The sequence below is a fragment of the Artemia sp. Qi Xiang Cuo genome, chromosome 10 (assembly GCF_049724085.1).
Source record: "Artemia sp. Qi Xiang Cuo chromosome 10, ASM4972408v1, whole genome shotgun sequence".
Lineage (NCBI taxonomy): Eukaryota > Metazoa > Arthropoda > Branchiopoda > Anostraca > Artemiidae > Artemia > Artemia sp. Qi Xiang Cuo.
In genome coordinates this window covers 22220719-22248389 of record NC_142803.1, presented here as the reverse complement: position 1 = coordinate 22248389, position 27671 = coordinate 22220719, and the positions used below count along the sequence as shown (strand labels likewise).

The window sequence follows — 27671 nt, the reverse complement described above, 5'->3', positions numbered from 1 at the left end:
TAGAATTTTGTCATAATTTCTTGAATGAAATGTCTTTTTATTTATCCAGGGATTGGCGGAATTCAGAAAATTTGCCTTATCAATTATGTTTACCATTTTCACTGGTGACAAAAACACTTTCACTTGGACTGTTTGTTATGTAATATCAACATTAAATTATCAAAATTGTTAAGTTGTCAGATATGAATTGACACCTATTTTACCACTATAAGTGTCTCTTTACGTACTCGCTCCTCCTGTTGCGAATTATGGTTCTTCACTAGTATCGTATTGTTGAAACAAAGTTATAAAACATTCACATGTAGTTTCCTCACAGATTAGTTCGAGTATGGTTACTTTAATCTTGGACAAAATGACATCTCCAATTATCAAACTGGAAATAATACTATCGGTGACAGGTGTGTGTAAATTTGCCATTAAAGTTCTTTTTCACCTGTTGTTTTTGGGTAGTTCCTAGGGCGCCTTATTGTTAAGGGTTTGAGCACTGGGAATGCCTTGATGACAGAAGGGTTGACTATCCCATATTATTTTAATCTTGGGTTGTCTTTAATCACATAGAGAATGTGTTTCTCGTGTAAAATTGTTCCTTCACGCACTTGGAGATTTTAGTTCATAAAATTTTTCGTGCATGGCTTGTACCCATTAGCTTTTATGGGGACTCCTTGATAAATTATAGGGGAAATGATGTTAGAATTTGGAATGGGTCAACATCAAACTTTAGTGACTCCTTCAACATATTGTCTTTAACTTTTTGGAGGAGTATATTGTAACTCAGGGGTTGTTCATTGGGATTATTTTGGTTACAGGATTCAATGGTTGGTTTCCAATTCCATATTTCAAAACTTATCTCGTAACATTAACGGTAATTCTCTAATGTCTCTGTAATCTCTTAATGGAGAAAGGGTCGAAGGGGATTTAACATGTGAATCCTCGACATGTAGAAATTCTGCTGAATTGGGTTCATCGATATTATTGTCAGGGATGATGTATTCACTTACATCTTATGCTAGATAATGGGATTCTCAGGGTTGTTATGTTTATAGTTCTATAAAGCACTGGATACTGAGATTCGTTACCTGATACATAATATGATTTGTGTTTGAGGAAAATTATTCTTCGTCAAACGATCATCGTTTCCTTGATCAAAGGGTATCCATAATTTTTATAGGCGCAGTTGGGTCGAGAGTTTCTTGGGGTTTATGGCGAGTACTCTTCATTGGTCAAGATGTGATGAAAATAGGTGCTACTGGGCTATACTTGCACTGGTCTATGCATTGTCTTGATTAGTGTCTGATATGCCGTTCCAATTCCTGAAATTAAATAACTCCGCAGAATCACACGTTCTTTAAAACGAGTATTCATAATACAAATAGGTCAAGTATCGACTGGGTACATGGATTTTTACGCTACAAGACAGGGTTAAATAAATACACTAATATTAGTACACAAAACTAAATTTTTATCGTGTTCAACACTCCTTCTGCGCTCAGTTAATTTTACATTAGATTTAAAATAATCATTTAAACAGAGTTTATGCTACATGGTTAATTTTGAGGTCTAATTTTACAACATATTTCATGCCTGCATTGTTCACTCACGTCCTTACTGTTTAAGAAACGCATGTTGCAGCGTCATAACCACACGGTTTTACGTAAACGATACTACAATGAGGGAACAAGACAGCAAGGACGAGTGGAGACCTCTATACCCACTCGTTTTCTAATGTCTTCCCTATTTCTTGGCTTAGACGTTCTCATTAGGTTCCGGGTTTAACCTCTGCATTTCTGCTGTTTCCCCGTGTTCTTCTCTTGGTTTTCGCCTTCTTAGTCGCAGGATTTTTCCGTAATTACAAGTCAATAGGGTTCTTATGGTCAGGGAAGTCGCGAATACGAAACATACGGCCAATAGCATGTTCCACCAGAAATTGGTCGATTCTTTGAGCTCATTCGTGTTTCTTTCTAGTGTGGTTGCTTGTTGAAACAAGGTCTCGAAGGGTTTGGGGTCCAATTTCATAAAGATCTTCCATGCGTCATGGCTAGCTAGCAATGAATTTTCCTGATTGGATATTACTCCATGTTTTACAATATCTTGGGCCACTGTGTGAACAACGAGGATTATGATGATATTCTTAAGCCTCATCTTATTTTTGTTTCTAGAATTAATTTATCATTAATTTTACCAATTTTTTTCAAAATTCGTTTGTTTACTGCTTTGTTATTATTATATTTTTTTTTCAAAGGCATAATTTTTACTTAGGTTATTTCTTATTATGTAATCATTTTGTGGCATTGGCCAAAGAAAACTGATTTGTAGGCGTAAAACAGAATAAATATTTTATGATTAGATAGATTAGGAAACTAAAGTTAGAACTCCCGAGCTTTATTCTGGTCGTTATATACCTCTATGACTGGTTGAGATATAACTTTAAAGCGTAGCTAGTAATCGTTATACAATTTAATTTTACATTATATTTCTTGAGTAAGAAACACATGAATAAGCAAGCGTGCAGCACTTGGATAATATCCATCTTGGTTAGGACATGGGTCGATTTTTCATAGAAAATCCGAGGGTGAGCCCGCCCACAACAAATTAAAAGCTGTATGGGCTTTGAGTTCCTCCCCAGGCTTCCCACAGAACGTGGTCCAACACCACTTGTCGTTTTCAGTCGACCATGAGCTTCCTACCTTTGGTTATTTTCTGTTCCCACCTTTCTCTCTGATCACCAATGTTTTGACATCACTCGTATTATTATTATGTTTTTTTTTATTAATATTGACTTGGTTAACTTTACTTGCACACTGTTAAATTTATTATGATGGATCAAAAGTTGATTTTATAAGGGATTTGAAATTTTTCTTTACATTAATTAGGGATATTTCAATCTGTCAGGTTTTTTAACCGTTCTGCCTGACTGTGTCGTTATTTTCTCCTCTGTTTATTGCGGTTTTTTTCTTTTTCGGTTTTTCTAGCGAAATAATGTCAAACTTTTTGTATTGTTTTTTTCAAAAATTCTTGCACTTTTAATTTCGTTTGTTTAGCGTGTACGGCTGCTGAAGTCGGTCTTGATTTCCCTATTTCTTTAACTACTATATAGTCCGATTCGCCGTCAGACTCTTCGGAACTGGTTTCCGACGAATCCGGATTAGAACTTTTAGAAGTGGCGCTTTTTGAGGTATCACCTGCCCTTCCTTTGTAAATTTCTACTCCTCTGGAAGTAGAAGGTTTATTCTTTAAATCCTCGCCTTGAGTTTTCAACTCGGGAGATTTGAAAGATTCTTGAGAGCTTTGGGAGGAATCAATAGTTTTTGCGGGGTTCCTCCCCTGTTTGAAGGTCAAGTCCTCAGGGGGATGGGGCATTTTTTGCAGAAAGGTTTCCCTCCATGAAGTCCACTGTTTAGGTTTGACCTTGGACACAGTTATATCATGATATTGACCTTGCTGGTCATCCTTTGGAGTTTTATTCTTTGACACTTAATTTTAACTCGTTTTTATAGGGAAATTTATTAGATCCATAGCTTCTCGCAGGTTTGTTTTAGTTAAATCTTTGGGGGGAGTTTTCTTTACGATAATACCGGAGGTTTCTACAGCTCTGTTTAATTCTTCCTGCAATGAAAGGGGCCTTTCTATCGGTGTCGCAGGGGAAACCATATCTGGAAATCCGTTGGGGGGACAAGGGGTCGAAATTCTATCGGGAAAAAATTGGGTTTTTGGAGATATTGTATAACCTAATTCTCCCGCGCTCTCTGGTTGTGAACTTTTTGAGCTTTTTGGCGTTTTTACTGCCGAGATTCAATATTCTCATTATACGGGATTCTAAAATCACGACCAAAAAGTAAATAAAATGGATTGTCTTTGGTTGTTTCTGAATAAGCAGTGTTGATTACGTTAGTTAAATAAGGTAAGAATTGATTTCCTAGTCATTCCGATTGCCTTTTTTATAAATAATTATTAAGTTAGAAAAAATTTTGTGCCTCTTTTATATTTTAACATTAGCTTTTGGGTGATTTGGAGTTTTCACCATTTTCTCTATATTAAGAAAATTCATTAAATCTTTTGTTACCTTTGAAACAAAATTGCTTCCGTTGTCACTCAAAATCTTATTTGGAACGCAAAATTGTAAGGAGTTAGCGAAATAATTTCGCTAACTCCTTACTGGTGACATAATCACCTTGATTTTTTAATGCTTTTGCAAATGTAAATCCTGTAATATGGTCTATAACTGAAATAATACAAGTATGGCCTCTGCTAGAAACAGGCAAGGCTCCGCTCGTTCCGTATAAGTGAAATGAGATAATATCAAAGGGTTACTTTTTTACTGGGACCCTTCCCATTGGAGGATTAGGATAAGCTGGGGGAATTTTCTTGAGTTACACGCTTCGCATGTACTTACAAATTCTTTAAGTTTTGTCATTGCCGACGGTACGTAAAAATATTGTTTTAATTTATGGAACGTTTTCATTGCTCCTAAATGTCCACCTATATCTGAATGAAAATATTCAAATGCAGGCACTATTAAGTTTTGTGGTAATACAGGTCTTATTGAGGTTTGGTTTCTATTTGTGTCAGCAGTCATGATTCTACATAGTATTTCTTCGTCAAGATCATAGTAAAAATTATCTATCTCTTTTCTAAGAGTTTTGAATTTATCCGGTAACGCATTGTCATTCACAAAATAATTAATAAGCGCCGAACACATATCGTCTTTTTTTCGCTTTCTTTTTATATTTTCTAACGACAAGGAACAATAGTCAACCTTATTTTCCTTTACTGTGTCTTTGACTATGTTTTTATTACATTTGTGTTTGCTCTTAGCATTGATAGCGTTAACTTCATTTTCCTCAGCTTCCGACGGAATATTTTCTCGCTATCTACTCAAAAAGTCACAAGCTGCGTTTTGTTTACCTTTTAAATGTTCAAATTCGTAATCTAGGTCTTGGATTTTCATAATCCATCTAGCTAGAATTCCCTTGGGGTTTTAAATGTGCGCAGGTACTGCAAGCTTTTATGGTCTGATCGTAGTATAAATTTTCTATCAATTAAATAGTGTCTAAATTTGTCCAGGTGGTGGATTATAGATAATAATTCTAAGTTTGTGGCGGAATAACTACTTTCGCCTTTTGATAAGGTTCTACTCAAATAGCATTTAACTTTTTCTATTTTTTTTATTAGAAGGTCCTTGTAAAGGATGAGGGTTTTCTATGGGAATTATTTGTGGAAGAAAGCCCCCAATGTCTTTTGAACTAGCATCGGTCGTAACCACAAATCCTCCGTTTTCAAAATCAGGAAGTGATAAAATTGGTTCAGAAGTGAGCGCCTTTTTGAGACGGTCTAGGGAAGTTTGAGCTTCCTGGGACCAGGTAACGTTATGAGAGTTCCCTTTAGTTAATTCCGTGAGGGGTTTTGCAATTTGGGCGTAATTGCGTACGAATTTTCTAAAGTAGCCAGTAAGACCTAAAATTCCTCTTAATTCTTTCATAGTTCTAGGGGGTTTGAGGTTTTCAACACATTTTATTTTATCAGGATCTGGGGATATCTCTCCTTGTGTCACTACTACTCCTAAAAATTTAATTTTATGTTGAAATAAATTTACTTTCTCAGGCCGGCATTTTAAATTGCCCTGTCTTAACTTCTCGAACACCTTAGCTAATGTCGCTAAGTGTTGTTCAGTGTTTTCCCCCACGCATATTACATCATCGACAAACTCAATGATATTTTCCATTCCTCCAAAGAGGTACAGTACGGGTCGGGACAGTGTGCTTGAAATTTCTTTTAGTTTAAATGATTCTCTTTAGTGTGCATATGAACCACATTGCGATACTAAAAATACAGTTCTGTGGACATTCTTTTCGGCTTTTTCCAATTGGTGGTAGGCTTGGGTAAGGTCCAAAGAAGTAAAAATTTTGTTTTTGCTTGAAATTGAGTCAAGAATTTCATCTATTCTTGGTAGAGGAAATTTATCGCTAACTACTTGTTTGTTAAGGGCTCTATAGTCTACTACAAGTCTAAGATCACCATTCTTCTTTGGTACTAATATCACTGGTGCACTATACGGACTTATACTTGGGCGTATATTTTCATTTTTTTTCTAATTCCTGAATTTTATTTTTTAACCATTCTTTGTGCTTATATGGCACACGATATGGCTGTTTTGCTACGGGATTACCAGTCGTTAAAATTGAATGTTCATAAAATTGTATAAGCCCGATGTCATCTTAAGATTCAGAAAACACAACTTTAAAATTACAAAAAAAATAGCATAATTTTTTCTTAATTTCCAAGTTCGTAATATGATCCATATTAAATTTGTTTAAAAATTGCGATTTAATTAAAGGATATTTGTTATTTGAAGTTTTAATACCGTTAACTGGGTTTCTTTTAGAATTTTCCCATGTATTTAAATCATTCTGCGTTAAAACCTGGATTTGAACTAAACACGTCCCCTTTTTAATTGTAATTGTATCATTTTCGTGGTTATTAGTTACCCAAATAAAACCTTCTCCTTTGTCATAAGATATAGTGTGTTCCTCACATAACAGATTTTCGGGTATTTCAGATGGGGTCGCAAACCATATTTCTGGCTTGCTAACCACTGGCTCTATCATCTGTGATATTTGAATTTTTTGCATCGTTTTGGGAGGGACTTTTATTTTCCTTATCGCGAATCCATAATATTGCTCTTTATTTTCTTTATTTATTAGATTCATACTGGCGCTATGCTGCGCCATTGCGGCCTCCTGTGGCGTCACGTTGGGTTTTACTATGTTTTTCCATAATTCCGATATTTTCTTGATTTCGTTTGACCTGTACTGTCGCATATCTCATATTTTTGCGAATTCAATACTTTTATTATTTAAATTTACTTCATCTCTGCAATGTCTTTCAGAATAATTGGAGAAGTTTCTGATTATTCCATCAGTTTTAAAAGATTTGGACGGTATTCCGTCAGAAATTTTGTTTAATGTTATGTTTCCTTCGTATACTCTGTTGCGATTTTTTATGGTAGAAATTTCTTCCCCCATCTTAGCCAGGTAGACAAGCCTCTCATTTGCTACGTCGAATAGTACTTTATTGTAATTTAAAACATTTGCACTTATTATTGCTTCATATGGAAAGTTATTTTATATTATAAAATTTGTTGTAAGTATCCTATTGTCTCTTTTTACGTTTATGCAAATTGAACCTTTTGAATCAAATTTATGCCCTGTCACACTAGTTAAATTGGGATTATTGGGGTTCTTCTTTTGCCTAACATGCAGAGGCAACATATTAAATACGCAAGAGTTTATGATACTAATCGTTGCACCAGAGTCAATCAAAGCCTTAAAATAAAAATTTTCTACAAAAAAATCATTAAATATAGGTAACTTGTTATTAATATCACTACAAGACGGCACTACCATTTCTTGGACCTATTAAATATTCCGCGCAACCTCTGGGTCCAATTTATATTTCTGATGGGCCTGAAACATGTCCCTGAGGATTTATTTCATGCGTCGGTGACTGTAATGGATATTCAGACGTATGAGTTTCCGTAGGCATATCTAATTGATTTACGTCTGTCTGTCTTCACCATGTATTATTATGGTAACGTGGATGTCCTGTGTCAGTGACGCTTGCTGGCACTGACTGCCATATTGGCTTATATTGGCTTTGGCGAGTATTTGGGTTTTCAAATCGGTAATTAATTTGTCAGTTTGGTTGGTACGTGTTGTAAGGTACTGATTGGCGTAATCCCCCTTGGCTATAGCCTAGTGCACGACCGGTGCTAAAATTTGTTCTTCCGAACAAATGGTTGCCGTAATTTTTCGTATTACCGACAGCAATTCTTGGTATGCGATTGGGGACATAACGGCACTCTCTCACGATATGCCCAACACGATTACGATTATAGCACCTTATTATTGTAGGGTTATTTTCGTAATTGGATTGTTTGACAGGCTGAAAACGTACTGTTTTCTGCCTAGCGAGTTCTTGCATTTTATTTCTTTGTGGCACTGGGGAGTTATCCCTTGAAAAGAAATTGGGGGATGCTTGATCGCGCTTGAAGTTTATGTTAATATTTTAATTGCCTAGGCTATTTATTTTTGCTTTACTGTGATTTACGACAATCGTGTCGACTTCGATCAATCGCTCTACCTCCTTAGCTGTGATATCCAACATCTGAATATTTTTGGATAGTACCACCCCCCTTGCAAAAAGGTATTTAGTATGACTTTTTCATACAGTTGCCCTGAACCACTTCCGTATTTTGCTCTACCGAAATGCGTATGTTATCAAGATATTCTCTTATATTTTGTGAATAGTCAAAGCTCACCGTTCCGTCTTTTAATTTATTTATTGAACTGGTTTCGATAAATCTATCTTTAAATGCTTTTAACAATTTGTCCACCGTATTTATTGGCAAGTTGGCATTATTGCCAATGGTATGTTCAATCTGTTTTAGAAAGGTTAAGGCCTGGCTTTTTAATCGTAGTAGGAGCATGTCGACTAACGCTTCTAGCTCTGTTTTTGTTAGTTGTACAAACTGGGCCAGTTGGATATTGAATTCGTCAATATCTGATTGACCATTGTACTCCAGAATAGACTTCGCTATTTCTATGTTTTTCGCGACTAACTTTTGCGCCATTAATTTTTCTTCTAAATCTTCTGCCATTTTTTTTTGTTTTAATAATTCAAAATAAATTTATTTTTTCACTTAACCTATTTTGGGGAAGGCTATTATCTCCTATGAGATATAAAGGGTTTCCTTTCGTAGCTTAGCGGTTATAGGCCTAATCACTTTACTTATATGTCTGTATCTCTCCAATAATTAAATTCAAATTACAAAGTTTATAGCGTAATTAGTTCATAAGTTCTCTTCCAATTTCCGACTGTGCCATTTGTACCGATGAAAGCTTTGGGGCTGTGGTTATAAAACAATAGGGACTGGGCTTAATTGTGGTTATAAATATTGACCGCGTCAAATTTAAAATCGTACCGTTAAGCTGAGAAATTACACTTTATAGGTTCTACGATCGCGCCGCTTATAGCGCTAAACATTGTGTCAACAATGCGAGCGCCGCCCACAATTAATGGGAGAAAATAGAATATGTAGACATATAAATTTGGCCTATTTTTCTTTAGCTATCTGGAGATCAGATTCCCTTGGAACGTCCTTGGATATTTTGCGAACTAATTGCCTGTTACTAGCCTAGATGCAGACATATAAAGTGAAATAAACACAGGTAAAAAACAATAGATTTATTGGGACTTACATATTTAGGTGCACAGCAGTGAGTCACTTCAGACGACAACAATAGTGGCAGAGATATAACAATCAAAGAATTGCCCAGATCGTACGCCGAGTAATTCTGTCTAAGCGGTCCGGATTCTCAATTACGAATATATTCAAAAAGTACTTATACCCCACGATTAAGCGTAATTTTTTAGTTTTGCACGCTAAGAAATTGCTGACAATTGGCCCAAATGGCCTCAAGATGTGAGCCCTTCATTCAACAACACGTCTTAAATAATTTTGAAGATATAGACGGTCATACGGTTCTTATCGTTTAAACGTTCTTAGAAATATTGTGCGTAGCACTTTTTTTATTGCTCACTGTCTGAACGAAATCCAAAGTCTGCTGTTTTTTTTCTTTGCTGATTAAGGACTTTTCATTTTTAAAACTAGGTTTAACTTGATTATTGAAAGTCGGAATTATCTTTAGAAAGAAGAAACTTTATTTTGGTATTTTAAATACATCGCATTTTACTCACGGTACATAAGGGGTCATTTATCTGACACGCAACAAGGCTAAGGGCTCCTTTGTGAAATGGACGTAGTCAAAGTTTTTGTTCTTTCACAACGCATTTTGGTATAATGGTCCATGTGGCCGTATGGCAGAGCTTGTAATAAACGTATCTATTTGACCTGTATTTAAATAACAGTCGTGGTGACACACAAGTCTCTTTTTACTTCAAATTTTAAAATTACGGTGATACTTCAATCCTGGGTGGTCCTTGAATTACACCATTAAATGATTCATGGTTTTGCTCGACAAAGGTCAAGATTACACAAGACTTCCTTTACCTCAGATGTATACATATTTGAATTCGAAACTTCTTCATCTTCATATTGAGTTCTGAATGTCTGGTGCAGAGTGTCCCACTACCTTTTTTTTCCCCTTTTTCCAGATTCTTCTACATCACTGCCACTCTATACATAGTAGCTAAATGGACAAGTGCATTAGAAAGCACTTCATTCTTGTTCTTTTATGAACATCCATTGTTTCACATAATAATCGCCTCAGCGTTTGGGTTCGACCATAGCAGGTCTTCCAACTTGTCAATAACAAATGAAACGAATTAGAATGGATTCAACTGCCCTTAAGTCTCGATACAAACTATATTCAGGACGTCTAAACTCGCAAGATCGTTGAAGTGCAGCTATGCAAAACAACCTTCTGCTTGAAGTAAACAGACAAAAATGTTATGTCTTGACAAAGCAACTTAGATTCAAGGTCATGAGTTGCCATTATAAATACCCTCGAACTAGCGTTGGCTCTGTCCTTGCCACTGTCATTCTCAGTCCTAGCTTTTGCTTTCTTCAATATGTGCTCACAATTCTTCAACTTAAATGCCATGCACCTGTCACACTGGTGCTTTTTCGGCTTGAAAATCCCATCGTGTTTCACTTTCAACTATTGCCTACGTAGTTATAGCTTACATAGAAAGTCGTTTCTTCCTTCATTTTTTCCCTATTAACAAAAATAAACGCTTTAACAGTCCCAAAAGTATAATTTTGTGCTGTATTTTTTGGGATTGTACTTTTTCTTTTTCCGGCTCAACAGAAGTGTGGTGCGAAGTTCGGGAGATCATCCTAAAATTTCTTTGCGCCTTGCATCCAAACTGCAAAGCTAAGTGATTTCCTATTATGGAATCGAGTTGAGGCTTCTGGGTGGTTTGCATCTTGTGACGGATGAATGCTGTCATTCACAGTCTGTTCAGACCGGTTATTCACTTGCCGTTCGCCAATCCAAATGTACTCAAAAACACTTGATTGCAAACTCTTAACATCCCTTCCTAAGTTTTCAAATTGTGTTTCAGGATTCTTTTTTCCTAGAAGAGCTAAGATCAGCATCCTTGAATTTCTAACAATCGTAGTAAGTAACAAGTTTATTTATGTAAACCCTTTTTCATTTCCAGTAATTTTTTGTCAAAAAGCAACCAAACTTACACTATCTGTCTCTTTCAGGAATAATTGAACATATGATCAAAAATTCCAAATATACCTTCTCGTGCTTTCAAATTGTATTTCAGGCTTCCTCTATTCTTAGAACGGCCAAACTCAGCCTCTTAGTTTCTCATAATCATCGTAAGTGAAAATTTTAGATAGGTAAACCCTCTTGAGCTCCCAGGAAACAATGTTCAAAATTATTAATTTCAGGAATAATTGAACATTTGAAAACTGTAAACATCTTAGGATCAACACTACAATGTTTGCATTGAGGGCCAATTTCAAGTTCAGGCTTTGAATCTTTAACAGATTTCTACTCAACATTTTTGCTCTTCCATACCCTCTTCCTTCTTATTTTTTGCCATGGCATCTAGAATTTTAATTTTCAGTTCGTTTTCCCTAACTTGGATCTGTCGTTGTTTCTGCTTTTTTGGGATGAAGCAATACTTTTTAACACTGAGTTTTTTGTTTTCTGTCTGAATTATTTTCTGGAATATCTCTTAGACTTTGTTTTGAACTGATGCGTTTCCTCTTTTTAAGGTCGGTATAAATGGTGAGGAAACCTTTCGTATGGTGAGAAAATAGGCCCACTTATATCCGCTGATTAAGCTAGAGGAGTTCCTACAGCAAAACTCTCATTTTGATCCATGTCATATTCCTGTTAGTGTTTTTGAATTCAGATCAGTTTACAAAACGGATTATCCACTCTTTCAACACTTACGAAGTCTCTTTCAGTAAAAGTTTCATCGGTTTCCTTTGGCAGTCAAAGTTCAACACAAACATATATAAGTGAAGCACTTAGTAATCTGATATCTTGAAGAACAGGTACAAAGGGCAAAGAACAGATAATCATATACTGTAACCTTAATCTTACTTCTGTATTCCCTGGTGCCTACAGGTATATGGCTGGTTTTCACGTAAAAATCTGATTAAAGGCATAATGGGCACATAATCTTCATATTGTTCCTGAACAGGAAATATTTTCCATTTTCCAGTTTTGGAATTACTGAGAATGAGTGACTGCTATTTTAAGTTACTTTTTGCAGAGAAATGCGTATCTATGAATAGAAAGAAGGTAAGAGGGTTTTAAGGTGGATTACTTCATGAAGATCAAAATACAGTTGGAAATGAACAAAATAAATGAGTTCTGTTAGCTTGAGTGTGGATAATATATTTATATTTGTCTATTTCTTTTCTCTGTTTTTATTCTGTATTCAAATCTGCCACTTAGTTAAATAAAAAAAAAAGTTTTTTTTAACTGAAATTAAGGAGCGACATTTATGCTAAAGTTTTTATTGTTTTAAAGAGTAGAATTGTGACTAAGAATCAAACTTTACCGTAAAGAGCGTTTTTTTTTTTAGGAGGGGAAAGCCTCTTTCGCATACATAATAATTGTTTTCGTTTTAAGTTTTAATGTCACTTCTTACTTGCAGTAAAAAAAAAACAACTTTTTTTTACATTTAATGTTTGAGCGTTTTCCACCTAATGCAAACTTGAATTTGGCTCACCGTACATGAAAAAATAAAATGAAATTTGCATATTAATTTCGGTATATCTATTCTGTATGTGAAGGGTTCCCCCCCTCCTCAATATTTTGCTCCTTGCACTAATACTTTTAATAATTTAAAAAACGCTTGTTATTATAAGGAAACGACCCCAACTATCTGTAGTAACTCTTAAGAAATTTGGACAAACTGTCAAAATTTAGCCCTCAAATGTAAATCTTCAATTGTATTCCAATTATATTGGTGGTGTCAGTGGCCATATTATATTCATATCCAAAAGCCAGACCTCTCAATTTCATATAAGACACTGAAGTCATCAACATTAATTGTATATAATTCGTATAGTTTGAAAGATTGTTGCTTGTGCTCACCTCAGTTTCATTTATATAGGCACCGATTTGACTAAACAAATTGTGTATTAATTTTCAAAGGATAACCCCTCAGCTGCACTTGGTTTTTATTGTTAGATTTTTTTAACAATGACACGTAAATATATAAATGTATGTATAAATGTATGTATGTATGTATTTCCCAAAAAAACATAAGGCGATAGGAAAAAAAAAACAAAAATAACAGAACATAATTATAACAAAACCAACAAATACCAAATAAATTAGAAACAAAAAACAAAAAGTTTTATTTTAACTTCTGTCTTTAAAACACTATCCATCTCGTCAGTTAGCGCAAAGCGTCTTGCTCCAGTCTCCTTCCAAAAGTGGACCTTAAGTTCTTCAGTTGCTACTTTTTGATAATGATAATATTGTGAACAGAATTCTTTTTCTTGCTCTTCAGCTCAATCAGAATGTAATCACCAGCCTTGACTTTCTCAGTGTCAAATTAGAAGTTGCTGGTAGGGGCTTGTCTTCAATGTCTATGCTGGGGTCTGAAGAGTTATTGTATACAGGATCATCGACGTCAGAATCGTCACTCTAACTTTTTGGCAGATACAGCTTTTATCCTAGCAGTAATGCATTCTTTCATGGGGGTGTCAGTGAGCACTTCTGACTTTTTCATATTTTTTTCCTGTTGATTTTTTGGGTTTGACTTGATTGATAAAATGCTGCAAGTAAAGCAAAGAATGAGAGGCAGTCATCCAGCCAGAAGTATTTTCTGAGCTGATCGTGATGGTTCCTGGTAAAGCTCCCCTGAGTAAAATTTCCAGACACTGTTTTTGTGGGGAAATAAGTAGAGGAGAGACTGTGTTCCTAACCCATTAACACCAGCACAAATCGTGGTCAACTGACCTTTTTCTGCTGACGAGACCTTCCCTACTTACTTCTGGCCTCGTTGTGCGATGATTTTACCAGGCTTGTGGGTTTTTTCAGACCTGATTCGTTAAAACTTCAAATGTCTTGTGGTCTGAACATGTGTTTATATAGGCATCAATCCAGGTTCTTAAAGAAAGCTCCTACACTGTGACAATTGAAAGCAGTTGTCCATCATAAGCTTGTACTTTTTGGCGTTCTTACTGATAGTTTTAAGGCAATCCATAAAACCACGGTACCAATCTTTACCGGTAATTCCTCCACTGTCTCCACTGCCTTTGCAGTTCCGTTATCCGGTACGTTTATGCTCTTAATAATGGCATAAGTGTATGCAAATTTAAACGCTTTTTGGGGAATACAGTCGAAAGCATATCAGCTATCGTTTTCAAGTAAGTTTTTAGTCTTTTTTCTTGTTCCTCTGTAAATACTTATCATGTATATCATGTATTATAGCAGGGTGTAAAGAAATTCAGGTCCAGACTTTTTAGAGGGATATTCAGCTTCTCAACTTTTTTTTTTATGTAGTCTTGCTGCGTTCTTCTAGGAACACCCATGGTACTTCCAGATAATCCAACTGACATTTTGCAGAATAAGACAGAAAAAACTGCTATTTTATTTTCTTCTGGATCACAGCCACCTTTCTTTCTTTTCTCTTCTGTTTTACTTTTATTCATTTTATCTTGAATGAAATTTAACAGGAAAATATAGAACTTCATTTCACCTACTGTTCTGACAGGATTAAACAACGCCAGAAATAACACTGTTTTAGGTTTTAAGCTTGCCTTCAACCTTTAAATATGCTGTTTACACAGCTTTTACAAGCATAGCCCACTTTTAGACACCTTGGTACGGCATGCCGAATTTACCTTGGGTATTGTGGCCAAACATGGGAGTTCACTATCCCACAGGATGAAAAAATACTAACAGCAAACTGATGAAGATTGCACGTCTCGGAAGCTGCCAAAAACAGGCAAATAATAAAAGAATACAATGTGAGTTTACAACGCGAGTTTTCTAGTATTCGTAATTAGGCGTAGGCTTTCAGACAAAATTCCAGAGTTAATCACCATAAAACCTGATCCAATCTGATATTTTGGTAAAAGCATTAATTAAGGTCAGACATTTTAAAAACATACACTGCCGTCTGTCAGAGCTTTTATAATCCACCAGAAGCCCCATAGGTTTTTATATTAAAACTGTTTGCTTTGGCTGAACGTGGGCCAGTCTCCCCTATACCAATTTTGATATTTAATTTTGCCCAACTGTAAACTTTTGAGTTGAATTCTTAGAAGAAGCTGTAATCTAACCATAATGTGATTTGTGTCAAATCGCTTTTGTGGTGTTTATGTTTTCAAGAAATTGGAAGTAGGATAGTGGTTCTCTTATGTTATACTGTTGCAGGAAAAGTAGAACATGGAAAATGTTAAAAGCCGAGTTTTAGTGAGATATAGAATGACTAGTTTCTAAAGACCTATATTCAAAGGACCTCGGGAAGTATTAGTAAGATCCCTCCCCCCTCCATCACCGAGGCGGTTGCCCCCCTCTACACAAGATGCTGCCTACGACCATGTTTCTAACTGTGCTTTCAAAAATTCTGTTAGCTCTACTAAATATTCACCAAAATTTTTTCTCTTTCTTAGAACAAGCTGTATTGAAGAGTCCATGTAAATTATTGAAAAATATTTTGAAATATATATATATATATATATATATATATATATATATATATATATATATATATATATATATATATATATATATATATATATATTTCAAAATATTTTTCAATAATTTACATGGACTCTTCAATACATTCAGAAATTTTTCACAAATATATATATATATATATATATATATATATATATATATATATATATATATATATATATATTTGTGAAAAATTGAAATTTTCTCAGAATATAGGGCTGAGCTTAGGCAACGAATAGGTACTATTTGAAAGATAAAGATGGCTTCAAACGATTTTTGCCTGTTATTTCAAGCAAATCAAGGGTCCTATGTCAATTCAAAATTCTTGGTCAACCTTCTTAAGACCATAAGCGGACGTGCCTTGTTTGCCTCTCATTACAGGCAAACTAGGTCTAACGGTCTTGTGTCAATTTTAAATTCTTGGTCAACATGCCTGAGACTCTAGGCAGGCAGGCCTTTCCAAAAACTAACAAACAAGTATGTGTCCAATAAGAGAGGCATGCATAATCCTGTCGTTAACTCCTGTTCCAACAATTCAAACTCTTGCCTCTCAATTACCTGGACTATCTGTCTTGCCATTTCTCTGTCTACAATTAGCCATGTCTTGATGCAATCTATACAACCTACCGCAAAACACTTGATAAATTGAATTCAAAATCAACGGATCCGTTGATTTTGAATTGAAGTTATCAAGTATTTTGCAGTAGGTTGCATAGGTTGCATCAAGACATGGCTGATTGTAGACAAAGAAAAGCCAAGACAGATAGTCCAAGTAATTGAGAGGCAAATGTTTAAATTTTTATATATATATATATATATATATATATATATATATATATATATATATATATATATATATATATATATATATATATATATATATATATATATATATATATATATATATATATATATATATATATATATTTGTGAAAAATTGAAATTTTCTCGGAATATAGGGCTGAGCTTAGGCAACGAATAGGTACTATTTGAAAGATAAAGATGGCTTCAAACGATAGTCCAAGTAATTGAGAGGCAAATGTTTAAATGCTGGGGCACGGGTAAATGGCACGGCACGGGTATATGAAAGCGGCTGTGCCCTCCTCAACGCCTCGCTCTTTACGCCAAAGTTTTTATTGTTTAAAAAAAAGAGTTGTGAGAAAGTCAAACTTTAGCATAAAGAGCGAGGCGTTGAGGAGGGCACAGCCCCTTTCATATACGGAATAATTTCTGATCGTTTTAAGATTTAATGTCGCTCCTTACTTTCACTTTAAAAAACTTTTTTTATCTATTTACAGGCTGCGAAAGCGGGGGTTTGGGGGCGGCAGCCCCCCAACTGTGCCTCCTAATCCCTGTACGTTTTAAGGTTCGACCTTGTAACTCAGCCTCTTTAACTCTTTAGAAAACGTAGTTTTTTTCAAATATTTACATAAAATTACTTGCTCAATTTTTGCGTACCGATTTCATCATGGCCTTTTACCTGAGTGTTTTTCTAATTTGTTCCAAAATATATTAAATCTTCATAGTGTAAATATTAGAACTAAAGATCAATTTAACATTCCTCCTACACCTTGCATAAGATCCGATTTTTCTATTGATATAGTCTGCTCTAGGGTGTGGAATGCGTTGCCTAAAGATTTAAAAGAGAAGAGGGCAGTGGGATCATTTAAATTTGCGATAAAAAGTATTTTGGGTCATTGGGTTGATTGCTTTTTTTTCCTTGGGGGAGGGAGGGGGAATAGGTTAGGGAAAGGTTTGAAGGGTAGTTAAACATAGGTTAAAGGGGATTATGTTGTTTTGGGTTCGTTTACTTTTATTTCCTTTTATTGATTTGATGATTTTGGTAGCTGGGTCTCATTTTTGGTAATTTGGAGTGGAAGGATTTGAATGCTCATGTAAATTGCAGCAATTTATATTATCTCAACAGGCCGCGGCCTAGAGGAACAGTGTTTAGTATTTTAAAGTGTTTACTTAATTATGGTATCTTTTTTGTATGAATTGTTTATATTTTTATTGAATCTATTATTAATAAAACTGAATTGAATTGAAGATAAAAATATAATACTTTAGAAACAAATTTGCCGCTATGTATTTGCACATTAGGAGAGGGTGGGGGTTAAGTATAGTGGATCTGCATGCCTAATGTTTCAGGTACAATTATTTTGAATATTATGTAGTAATAATTGTTTTCTAACTTCACTCTGTCCAACTACTTTAGCCCCCAAATGTTCAGATATATAGTCCAAATTACATATTTCCCATCTATTCTGTTACTTCTCTTTGTCTTGTCTCACTCTAAGCTGAAAGAAACTAACGAAACAAAAAAACAGTTCTATAATGCGTCGATGAATGAACAACTTGAGCGGTAGTAAGTTTATCATAAAAGTAATTAATTGTGCAAAAGAGTCACACAGAGTCTTTTGTATGACCGTAACCAATATGCCCTACAAAATTGGTCGGGGGTCGTCACCTAAACTTCTGTAACTTATGAATAGGTATTTTTATTTGTCAAAACTGAAATAACATAAATCATTCATCTCCCAAAACGCCATCAAATTCATTGTTCCACTTCGTCTTCTTCTTCTTAGGACCTGAAACGATAATTATTTATTCTTCACATTAAAAATAAAAAAAAACTATCAAATAACCGTGCGATATTCAAGAAGAAAAAAAAGAATATTGAAATTGCGCTTAGGCTATAGAAATATTTTATTTACCTTATATAACCTGTTCACTTAGCATAACAATCAACTGCATAGGACAAACGACAAAAAAACGTCCCAGTTTCCTAATAACCATAATTCTTTTTAAAACTTAAATTCAGTTGTTTTCAAAAACCAAATTTAGCACTTGTTCAAAAAGTGGTTTCAGGGCGTTAAAAGGGGGTTTTCTTGATAAGACGTGTCCTAGTGACAGAAAAGTGTCACTAGGACGTGTCCTAGTGACAAGAAAGTAGCTTATTAGACAAGCTACTGCAAATTATACCCGCTAGTTGTGAATAACAAGAAAAAAGCAATTTATTTAAAAACTGACCACATTTCCATTGTTACAGTCAATGGTTATGTATAAAACAGTGTTAATAATTGGTCTTAGTCATTATCTTGCAACGTTTTCAAAAATTCTTTTAGTTTTTCAAGTAACCAATAATACGACTAAAATTAAGAAGAAAAAAATTTGAAGTTTTTCTAAGTTCATGAGCACTATAATTTGAATTTAGCGTCAAAATTCACCAGCCAGAACGTTGTATATGCATTCAGAATCCACTTTCCATCTCTACCCATATCCTGTCTTCTCCAGAATAACAATCTGGCAGCTGTCGCGGGTCACGAATAACCGAAATCAACTATGAAAGCTAAGCCTACTTCCATTTCCAGCTCGTAAAAAAGACCGATAAGTGCTCGAAAAAAGACCGTAAAAAAGACCGATTTCCAGACCGTAAAAAAAGACCATAAAAATCTAGTGGTCAGGACCCTACGTTATGACCGTAGTAGTACAGGTTCAAATCCTAGTTATACCAATTTTACCCTGTTGGAGCATAGTGGATTGATGCACTGCATGGCAATACAGACTTCTGGGCTGATTACTTTTTCCGCATGGTCGGGCGACAGGCCTGCAACCTGTCTCCTTAAAAAACGCCCAGCAAATAAAACTTTGATTTTATCTTCATCTTTCCAAATTTGCGATAATTTGTGATACGGATGTTAATATCGCTTAAAATATCACCCCAACTCTTAGTTTTCTGGATAATTCTGTATCTTATATTACTATACGAGCAATAACTGTGTATCATTTATTTACCTGTATTTTTTTTTCTACATAAGGGCACTACATTTTTTTTCTAAAAATTGTCATACGGTCTTTATTTCAGTAAAAAAATGATTTAGATGGACCATAACTCTGGAAAATTCATTGTCCCCTCCCAGCGTCCTTAACATTTTTCATAAATCGTCTACTGACTGAAATCAGAGGTCCCTGAAGGTCGGAAGCCTTGAGCATAAGTAGGAGAAGTTTCAAAACATCATGTATCTGTTGACAAATTAGTTGGTTCCGAGATTTTAGAGATAAATGTCAACATTTGGTAACTGTGAAGTGAGTCTTGGATTCTTAATTACTTTGAATCAAATGTTACACATCACGGGAGAAAAATTACTACAATAATTTGCACACCAAGGATCCGAGCTTTGCCCGCTGATTATTGTTTGTTTGATAAGATTGTTCTTACTAAGATAATTGTTAGTTTTTCGGCGTGAAAAAAAAATCTAAATTGCTCACGACCTTGGGAAACTTCGTTTATGACCTGAATTAATCTTGAAAAAACATTGTTTATACGAATAACGTCACAAATACCCAGACATCTAACACCTTAATGGTTTCACTTTATACAACGAATAAAATAAAACGAAACTGAAGTTTTTTGCAAAAGAGATTGAAAAAAAACTGCCTTTCTTTTCACCAAGCGAAGCTCGATGCCGTAGTACTTAAAAAAAGGAAAGCACAATTATTTTCCAGTATTGTTTTGTCCAGATTTTTTGAGGGAGAAGGGGGTTACAAAAGGATTTTTGGGGGGAGCGGGATGAAAAAAACTTTAAAAACGCAACGAAACTTGTTTATATTCATTTTTGGTATGACTTTACGAGTCGGGAAAACATTTCGGTGTGTGTGTGGGGGGGGGGGGGTCAAACTTTTTATTTTCCTGTATTTTATTTGTTTTTCTTGCTGTTATGACTTAAAAGTTCGTTCTCCGCTGAAATATAATAGCTTCATTCATTTAAAATGCTTGTAAGCTTCACCTGATCTTACTGTTTCATCGAATTTGTGACTCAGAAATTTCAAGAGCCATATAAAATAGGTCTTTTAATATGGAAATTTTGATAAATTACAGGTAAGAATTCAAAAGGCTATGGACCCCAAACTTCACTTCCCCGACCCCGACACATAAAACACGTAAGAATTCATTTGGAAGAGCCAAAGATCTGGAATAGTATGGTGGATACTAAGAGTGAGTGTAAGAAGAGTGTAAGAAGATAGTAAGACCGAGAGCTCAAAATAGACCGGCAATTTTATGCGAAGGGAAATATATAAATTGCCTCTATGGAAAGAATAAATGCAAATACTACTGAATACTTACAAAAACGTGGAACAAAGTTTTTGTTCAACGTTTTATTCTACAAAAAAAAAAAATTATTTTATTATCTCAGCAATAGAGGGGTTTATCTTCTTTTATAAATGCTTTACAATTTATCCATGACAATGGAATATCGTGTTCTTGAGAGTCTACACCCATGTATTCTTAAATAAATATAGAGTAAATATAGAGTATAGAGTAGAAATATAGAGTGTTCAACACCAATTGCATGCAGTCAACAATCAAAACAAATTCTATAAAAACGGATGTTCAGTTGAACGTAAAATAGCCAATATGGTCCATGCGGTGAATTTATTGATGAAACCTGCGAAATCAATAGATATTTCTTTTTTATTTGTTCCTTTTTATTATGTAAAAACTAGTGTTCAGTTGAACGTAAAATAGCCAATATGGTCCTTGCTGTGAATTTATTGATGAAACTTGCGAAATCAATAGATATTTCTTTTTTATTTGTTCCTTTTTATTATGTAAAAATTTCCTTTTTATTATGTAAAAACTAGTGTTCAGTTGAACGTAAAATAGCCAATATGGTCCTTGCTGTGAATTTATTGATGAAATTTGCGAAATCAATAGATATTTTCCTTTTTATTTGTTCTTATTCAAATATATTAATTATGATCGATTTCAATCTAAACTCACAATTTTACGCGTTTTTTTTCTGCTAAGGATTCGTAATTCCAGTATGTTCATAATTTTGCTATCTGCCAAAACTTAGATTCTAGACAAAAATTCAATTTGACTTACGGATGAACCTACCTAATCAAATTCTGGCGAGTCCAATGGCGCAGTCAGAACTTTTCTATCTGCTATACTTTTTGAGACAATAAACTAGTATCTTGAGAGATACAAACAGATTTCACCGGTATTCTACACCTAAAACAGACACTGGACGGACTAGAACGGACACTGGAATTAGGAATCCAGGAATTTCCATCCATCTCAAAACGGAGTAATAAAGTGGACAAGAAAACATGCTCCGGTAAATCTATCTGTGAAATTCTGTAACTTCATCCATTTTTCCTGCTCCAAAACTGAAACAATTGCTAGTTTGCAATTTTCTCGAAAGCTTCAAAAATGCGAAAATGAGGTTTTGTATAGCCGAATATCTCATAGCTTACTTTTTATAGAGAATTGGTTTTTATGCTGACCCACCGAATAATTATTTTGCCAAATCAAACCATAAAATTGTTCTGTATAGCCCAATTATCTGGGTTTCCCACTCATTTTGGTTGAATTCTTTCCACCTAAATGCGTTCATTAACCTACCTACTGATCATTAACTAATTGTGTTATTTTGTTCAATTTTATGTATTTATATATAAATAATTATTTTGCTTTTTTTATATTCCCCTGAAAAATGTTTAACAAAGATCAGGATCTTACACTGAAATTTGTGATTATAGAAAAATAAAATTATAAAAAAAAATCTTGTAAACTTACTTTTGCTTTCTTTTGTTTTGTAGAAGATTAAGAAAATACGAAAAAAATCATATTAATAAGGTTAAGAAGCAATAAGTCTCCTGAGGATCTAGTTTGTTAAAATTCTGTTTGTCCAACCTGTATTATATAGTCAAGAATTTGATGCTGTTTCGGTCGATTTGATGCTGTATGTCCTTCAACGAATTGTTAATAGTAGTGAATATTCTAAATTTGGGAACAAAACAGAAAACTTAAATATGATACCTTCAGGTAGAAATTTTGCAGCTGTTTTTTGCCTCAATTCTTCAACTGTAGATTCACCTTCTGCCCATTCAAGAACCAATCTTCGACCGTATAAATGAGTAGATTGACATAAAGATTCAAAAGCACGCTAAAAAATGGGATGGGAATAGCAAATGAATGAATTCTATACCATATGCACAAGCATACCAAACGAGAAATGACAGCACAAATAAACATGCCCACATGCATGCGCAAATAGCTCTTTTCCGAGTAGAGGCAAGACCCGGATGTGCATAAACCCTAGCCCGAAAAAAAAAACAGTTTTCGGCAGTAGCACCTCTCATACCTTTTTGTTCAATTATGTCGATTTTTCTCTTATACCAATTATGTCGATTTTTCTCTTTTTTTTTGTTGTCTTTAAGCTGCTTGTAAGACATATGCAAAGAGTATGGTTAACTTGTATAAGAGTGGAAACTGGCGTTAGTTTCAACAAAAAAAACATCAACACTATCTAGCATTTAGCGTTTCTTTGAATTATTTTTTAGTATAATATCAAGAAAAATTAATTCAATTAGTGTAATTGTTAGAATTAATGTAGTAATAAGTGTCTGATCTCAGTTTCTGACAAAAAAAACTATTACAAAGCTTGAAAAAATGTCCAGAGACACCAAATAATAGATGACCTTAGTGTTTTTCGATACTAGTGCCAATTTCCACTCTTTTAAGTTAGCAACACTCTTTGGACAAATATTTAACTTGCAGCATTACTCCATCGATCCACAATCCAAATTGGAAAAGATTATACGAAGGAGCAAAAAATTTAAAAAAAATAAAAATAAAAACTTTACTCATTGAAACAGAAGGCTGGTTTTGCAAATAACGTTTCACATTATTTCATTAACGCAACCGTAAGTGATAAAATATACAGTTAAATGCGCCGTTGTTTATTTGATCCAAGTGCGTATCCAGGATTTTTGATCAAAGGGGAGGGGAGATAAAAAGAAAACTTTAAAGACACATCATAAATTTGTTTATATGCATTTTTGTCACGTTTTTACGAGTCAGACAAAAATTTCAGGGGGGTTCGAACCCCACACGCCCCTGGATACGGCATGTTCGGAGCCTGTAGTTTAAAAGTTTATTTTTGAAATTAAAATAAACTTTTCTATCCAATTTTTCCGTTTCTTCCAATGCTTACAAGAAAAAGAAATGCTACCTTGAGAAATACTATCTCTGCAACCATACCCCTATTGTGTTATTCGACAGTAAAGCACTAAAATCACAAAGTTATCATGTTCGTAATATAGAGTCCGATTGAGACGAAACGGATAGAGACTATTTATTACTTAATAAAAACATGTAAAAGAAAAAACTTTCATCTCCAAATGCACAAAAATAGTAAAAACAGTAAAAATACTTTCTCCCGTCTTTTTTTTGTTACCAGGAAAAATTAAAGGGTAATATCACCTAGTTGCCAATGTGTTTTGATGTCATGATTACTCTGAATTTTTATTTTTAATCTTAAAAACTTCATCTTCTTTCTGAATTGCAAAAAACAAAAGCAAGGTTTTAGAGCATTTGGAAATTAGCGTCAAAAAAATTTAATGTTTATTTTAGTTTTTGACGAATCTTGTAATCAATTTTCCTCTAACGATTCAAGGACCTTTCTAGGCTTAACTGTTGAAGACAAGTCCCGACTAGTAATAATTAGATGAAGGGTTAGAAGGGATAATTGTCGTTTCTAATGCCTCAACATGATGCCATGCTTTCCTCTCCGAGAAACCACATGATCATATCATTAGCTGTAACTGTAAAACACTGATTACAGATTATGAGCTAAAAACAGGCGAAGCAAGACATAAAAAAAGAAAAGAAAAAAAAAAATTCAAGGGTGTCTCCTCTTAAACTTATCTTCGATTCATCAGATTCATCATTCAGATTCTATCAGATTCACTATTCTATCAGTCATAGGTGCTGTGCTCAAAATGCTCACTACACTAATGATATTATCGCTAATTATTCCGATCAGTAAAATTTTTCCCATCAGTGTATTAGTCATAATTAGAAACTATAGGATTTCCGATTAAATTTCAAAAACCACGCTGACTGAAAAACTACATGCAATAAGTTAGCAATTAAAAGACTGCTTAAGAGAAGTTCAGCTTGGCCTCCAAAAAGATATAAAGCCAAATCCTTGAGCAAGGCTATAGAAGGGTACTTCATATGAGCCTGACTCCTTATTTATCGATTGAGGACAACGAAGAAGACGGACGTGTCAACAAAATCACGAAAACAATATACAACTTTAATTTCCACATTTTCAAAACCAAAGAAACAGTTTAAAGTAAGTCTTCGAAATTTTCCAGCGCCACAACCTACCCTCCTTATTTCTTCACCAAAAAGGTACAGGGACGACACAACATTCAAGAAGAAACTTATCCCACCTTTAAGAACAAACAAGCTTAGACAAGGAGTATCTATGCATTCTGTGCAAAATTTTGCCAGCCGAAGTAGCTATTTTTCAACTCCGAAGCGGTTCCAACATTCTAAACCACACAAAATGCTTTTTCCCTCTAGGAATACGTTTTTAATGTTTAGAAATATTATTGGTTCAAAAGAGCCGAAATTTGAAAATAATTAATTGCTAATGAATACTAAACACTGATATTGCATTCTTAAACAGGGATTTCTTGTCGCATGTTCTTTAATAATACGGTACATAGAACATATTTGGGAATTGAAAAGTACTTTTCAATAGAATCTACCACTTAAACAAATAAAAAATAAGTAAAAAAATAAAACTAAGAATAAAAGCCTCAAAATTGGAAACAGTAAACCACAGAAATGCAAGACCATAGAACAATAGAAACTAATTTTACATTACTAAACAGGGATTTCTTTTCGCTTGTTCTTCAATTACACGGTGCATATAACATATTTTGGAACTGAAAAAGTACTTGTCAATAAGATCCAGGACTGAAAAAACAAATCATTATTACTTTTTCTTCTCTTTTGTATTTTACTTTAAAAAAATTAATTACAATTACAAAAAGAGGAAACAAAAATTATGAATAAGAAACCTCAAAAGTGGAAACAATAGACAGTAGAAATGCAAGACCAGAATGTTGAGAAAAATAAACAAAAAAACTAAATGACAAATTAATTTAACACTTCTAATTAATCTCCTCATGAAGCAAGGATGAATTAACATGATACTATATGTTTACTTAATAATTTACCAACAGTACCAAAAAAAAAAAAAAAAATATAAAGTGACATCGGTAAGAAAGTTAATTAAACTTTTATCTTCAAACAAAATTGCCCCCCCCCCCAAAAAAAAGACTGAAACATATGTTTCAGATCTTACCTTAGCATCTTGATTCGACAGAAATTCGACAAAAGCAAAACCTCGATGAGTTCCAGTGCCCGAGACTTTTTTCGGCAGTCGAAGAGCTTTTATTTCACCAAACGGCCTAAAACAAAATTTTTCTCTAAATAACAAATTTTTAAAAAGGAAAAACTTCAAAATTTCAAATCTTAGCAGAGAGTTTTCCTAGAATCTATGTAATGAGGAAACATGAACATGGATCTCCTTTTTATTAGTCTTAATATAAATGCTGGGAATCTCCAAGCACTACCTTGTTCCATGTTGGCACTTGTCTTTTAACTTCTATGTTATTATCATTTTATTATACTATTTTATATTATTTTATTATTTATTACTATTTTTGTTATTATTTATATTTCATTTATTTTATCGTTATTTATTATTATTTTATAATTTATTATTTTATTTTACATTATTATATTATTATTATTATTATTCTACCTGATAAAATTTAAGACCGCTGCAAAAGATATGATTGAGCAAAGTTGTATAATAACAAATGGTTTAATGACAAGGTGAAATAAAAATAAATGACAAAAAAAGTAATAACAAAAGAAATGACAAAAAAAAGTAATGACAAAAAAGTATTGAAGTGACAAACACTTCAATACATAACCAATGCAATAAAAATAATTAGAATTAGCCGAATATATTTAGTAATAATTACTTTTATGTCCAACCCTACTCGTATGATAGGGAGACAAACACAAAATCAAATTTTATAGAAGAATAGAAAAAATGTTTCTTTCTAGAGGTCAGACGTTCTTTTTTTAGAGGTCATATTTATTACAATCAAATGAGCTGACGATAATAATAGAAAGCAGCTAAAATGCCAAGCATATACAATATGATAGTTCTTACAGAGAAATCCAAAGAACTGTGGAATATATATATAAGATATATCCAAGACTTTTTAATTAATTAAACGGGGCCCAATATTATCAAATTAACACCGGTTCAGATTTCCGAGCCTATATTTACAGCCCGTTCTCATCGTAAAAAAGTAGAAATAAGTAACGACAAAAGTTTAGACTATCAATATAAAAACAGGGTAAGAAGCATCAAACTGAAAAGGAAAAAAAATACCCAGTTAGGACCTGGGCATCTCTACAATTGAGGTAGTTTGCGAATGAATCAAAATTTGAGTTTTTAATTTTATTTTCAGAATGGCTGCGACACCAACGTTCCAAGTTCCTCCACTAATTCCATCAAACAAGTCAAAAGGATTGGTAATGCAATTTATTTTATCCGAAAAGGGGGCCTCAATTAGCGATAAAGAATGTTTAAGTTTTAAGAAAAGAACACTGTGTTTTTAGCAAGTGGAGAGGATACGTTGGCAAAATTATCTGTCTTTGATGAATGACTGAGAAGTTTCTGAATCATGAGACCTCTTTAGTCCTTAAGAACAGAAATTGATCCAGCTGTAAGAAAAGCTTTAATGAAAATTCTATCTTTGTATTGTATGCCAGATAATGCATTTAAGTGACTATGTAGCAGTGTTGCCAACGCACTACAATTGTACCGTTTTTGGTACAATTTAGAGGCCCTGATACAATACGGTACGTTTGGAAATTTTTTGGTACAATCAAATTTTCCTTTACATGTTGGATTTACTTAATCCTTCCTAACTCGGATATCTGTTTAAGTCTTAGTTTATCGAAAATTTTCTGCTTGTTTCGGCAAAAGTTTAACCTACTCTTCAGATGGTACAAATTAATCTCTTGTGGTACAATTTTATTTGAAAAACTGGTACGGTTTATTTCAAAGCGTTGGCAACACTGCTATG

General features: G+C 34.0%; 2 protein-coding genes across 2 annotated transcripts in view; both read right to left on the bottom strand.

Annotated features, from left to right (window-relative positions):
* Positions 1-27671, bottom strand: part of LOC148947582 (uncharacterized) — a 140850-nt gene that overhangs the window by 108724 nt on the left and 4455 nt on the right. The gene's annotated exons all lie outside the window — the stretch shown is intronic.
* Positions 18144-27671, bottom strand: part of LOC148947579 (putative RNA-binding protein 19) — a 191742-nt gene continuing 182214 nt past the window's right edge. Inside the window, exons 15-17 of the mRNA XM_089095315.1 lie at positions 25865-25970; positions 22519-22645; positions 18144-18280 (exon numbers count right to left, since the gene is read on the bottom strand). Of these exons, the coding sequence (XP_088951441.1) occupies positions 18219-18280; positions 22519-22645; positions 25865-25970 (295 nt within the window). The 3' untranslated portion in view covers positions 18144-18218. The remainder of the gene's footprint in view (positions 18281-22518; positions 22646-25864; positions 25971-27671) is intronic.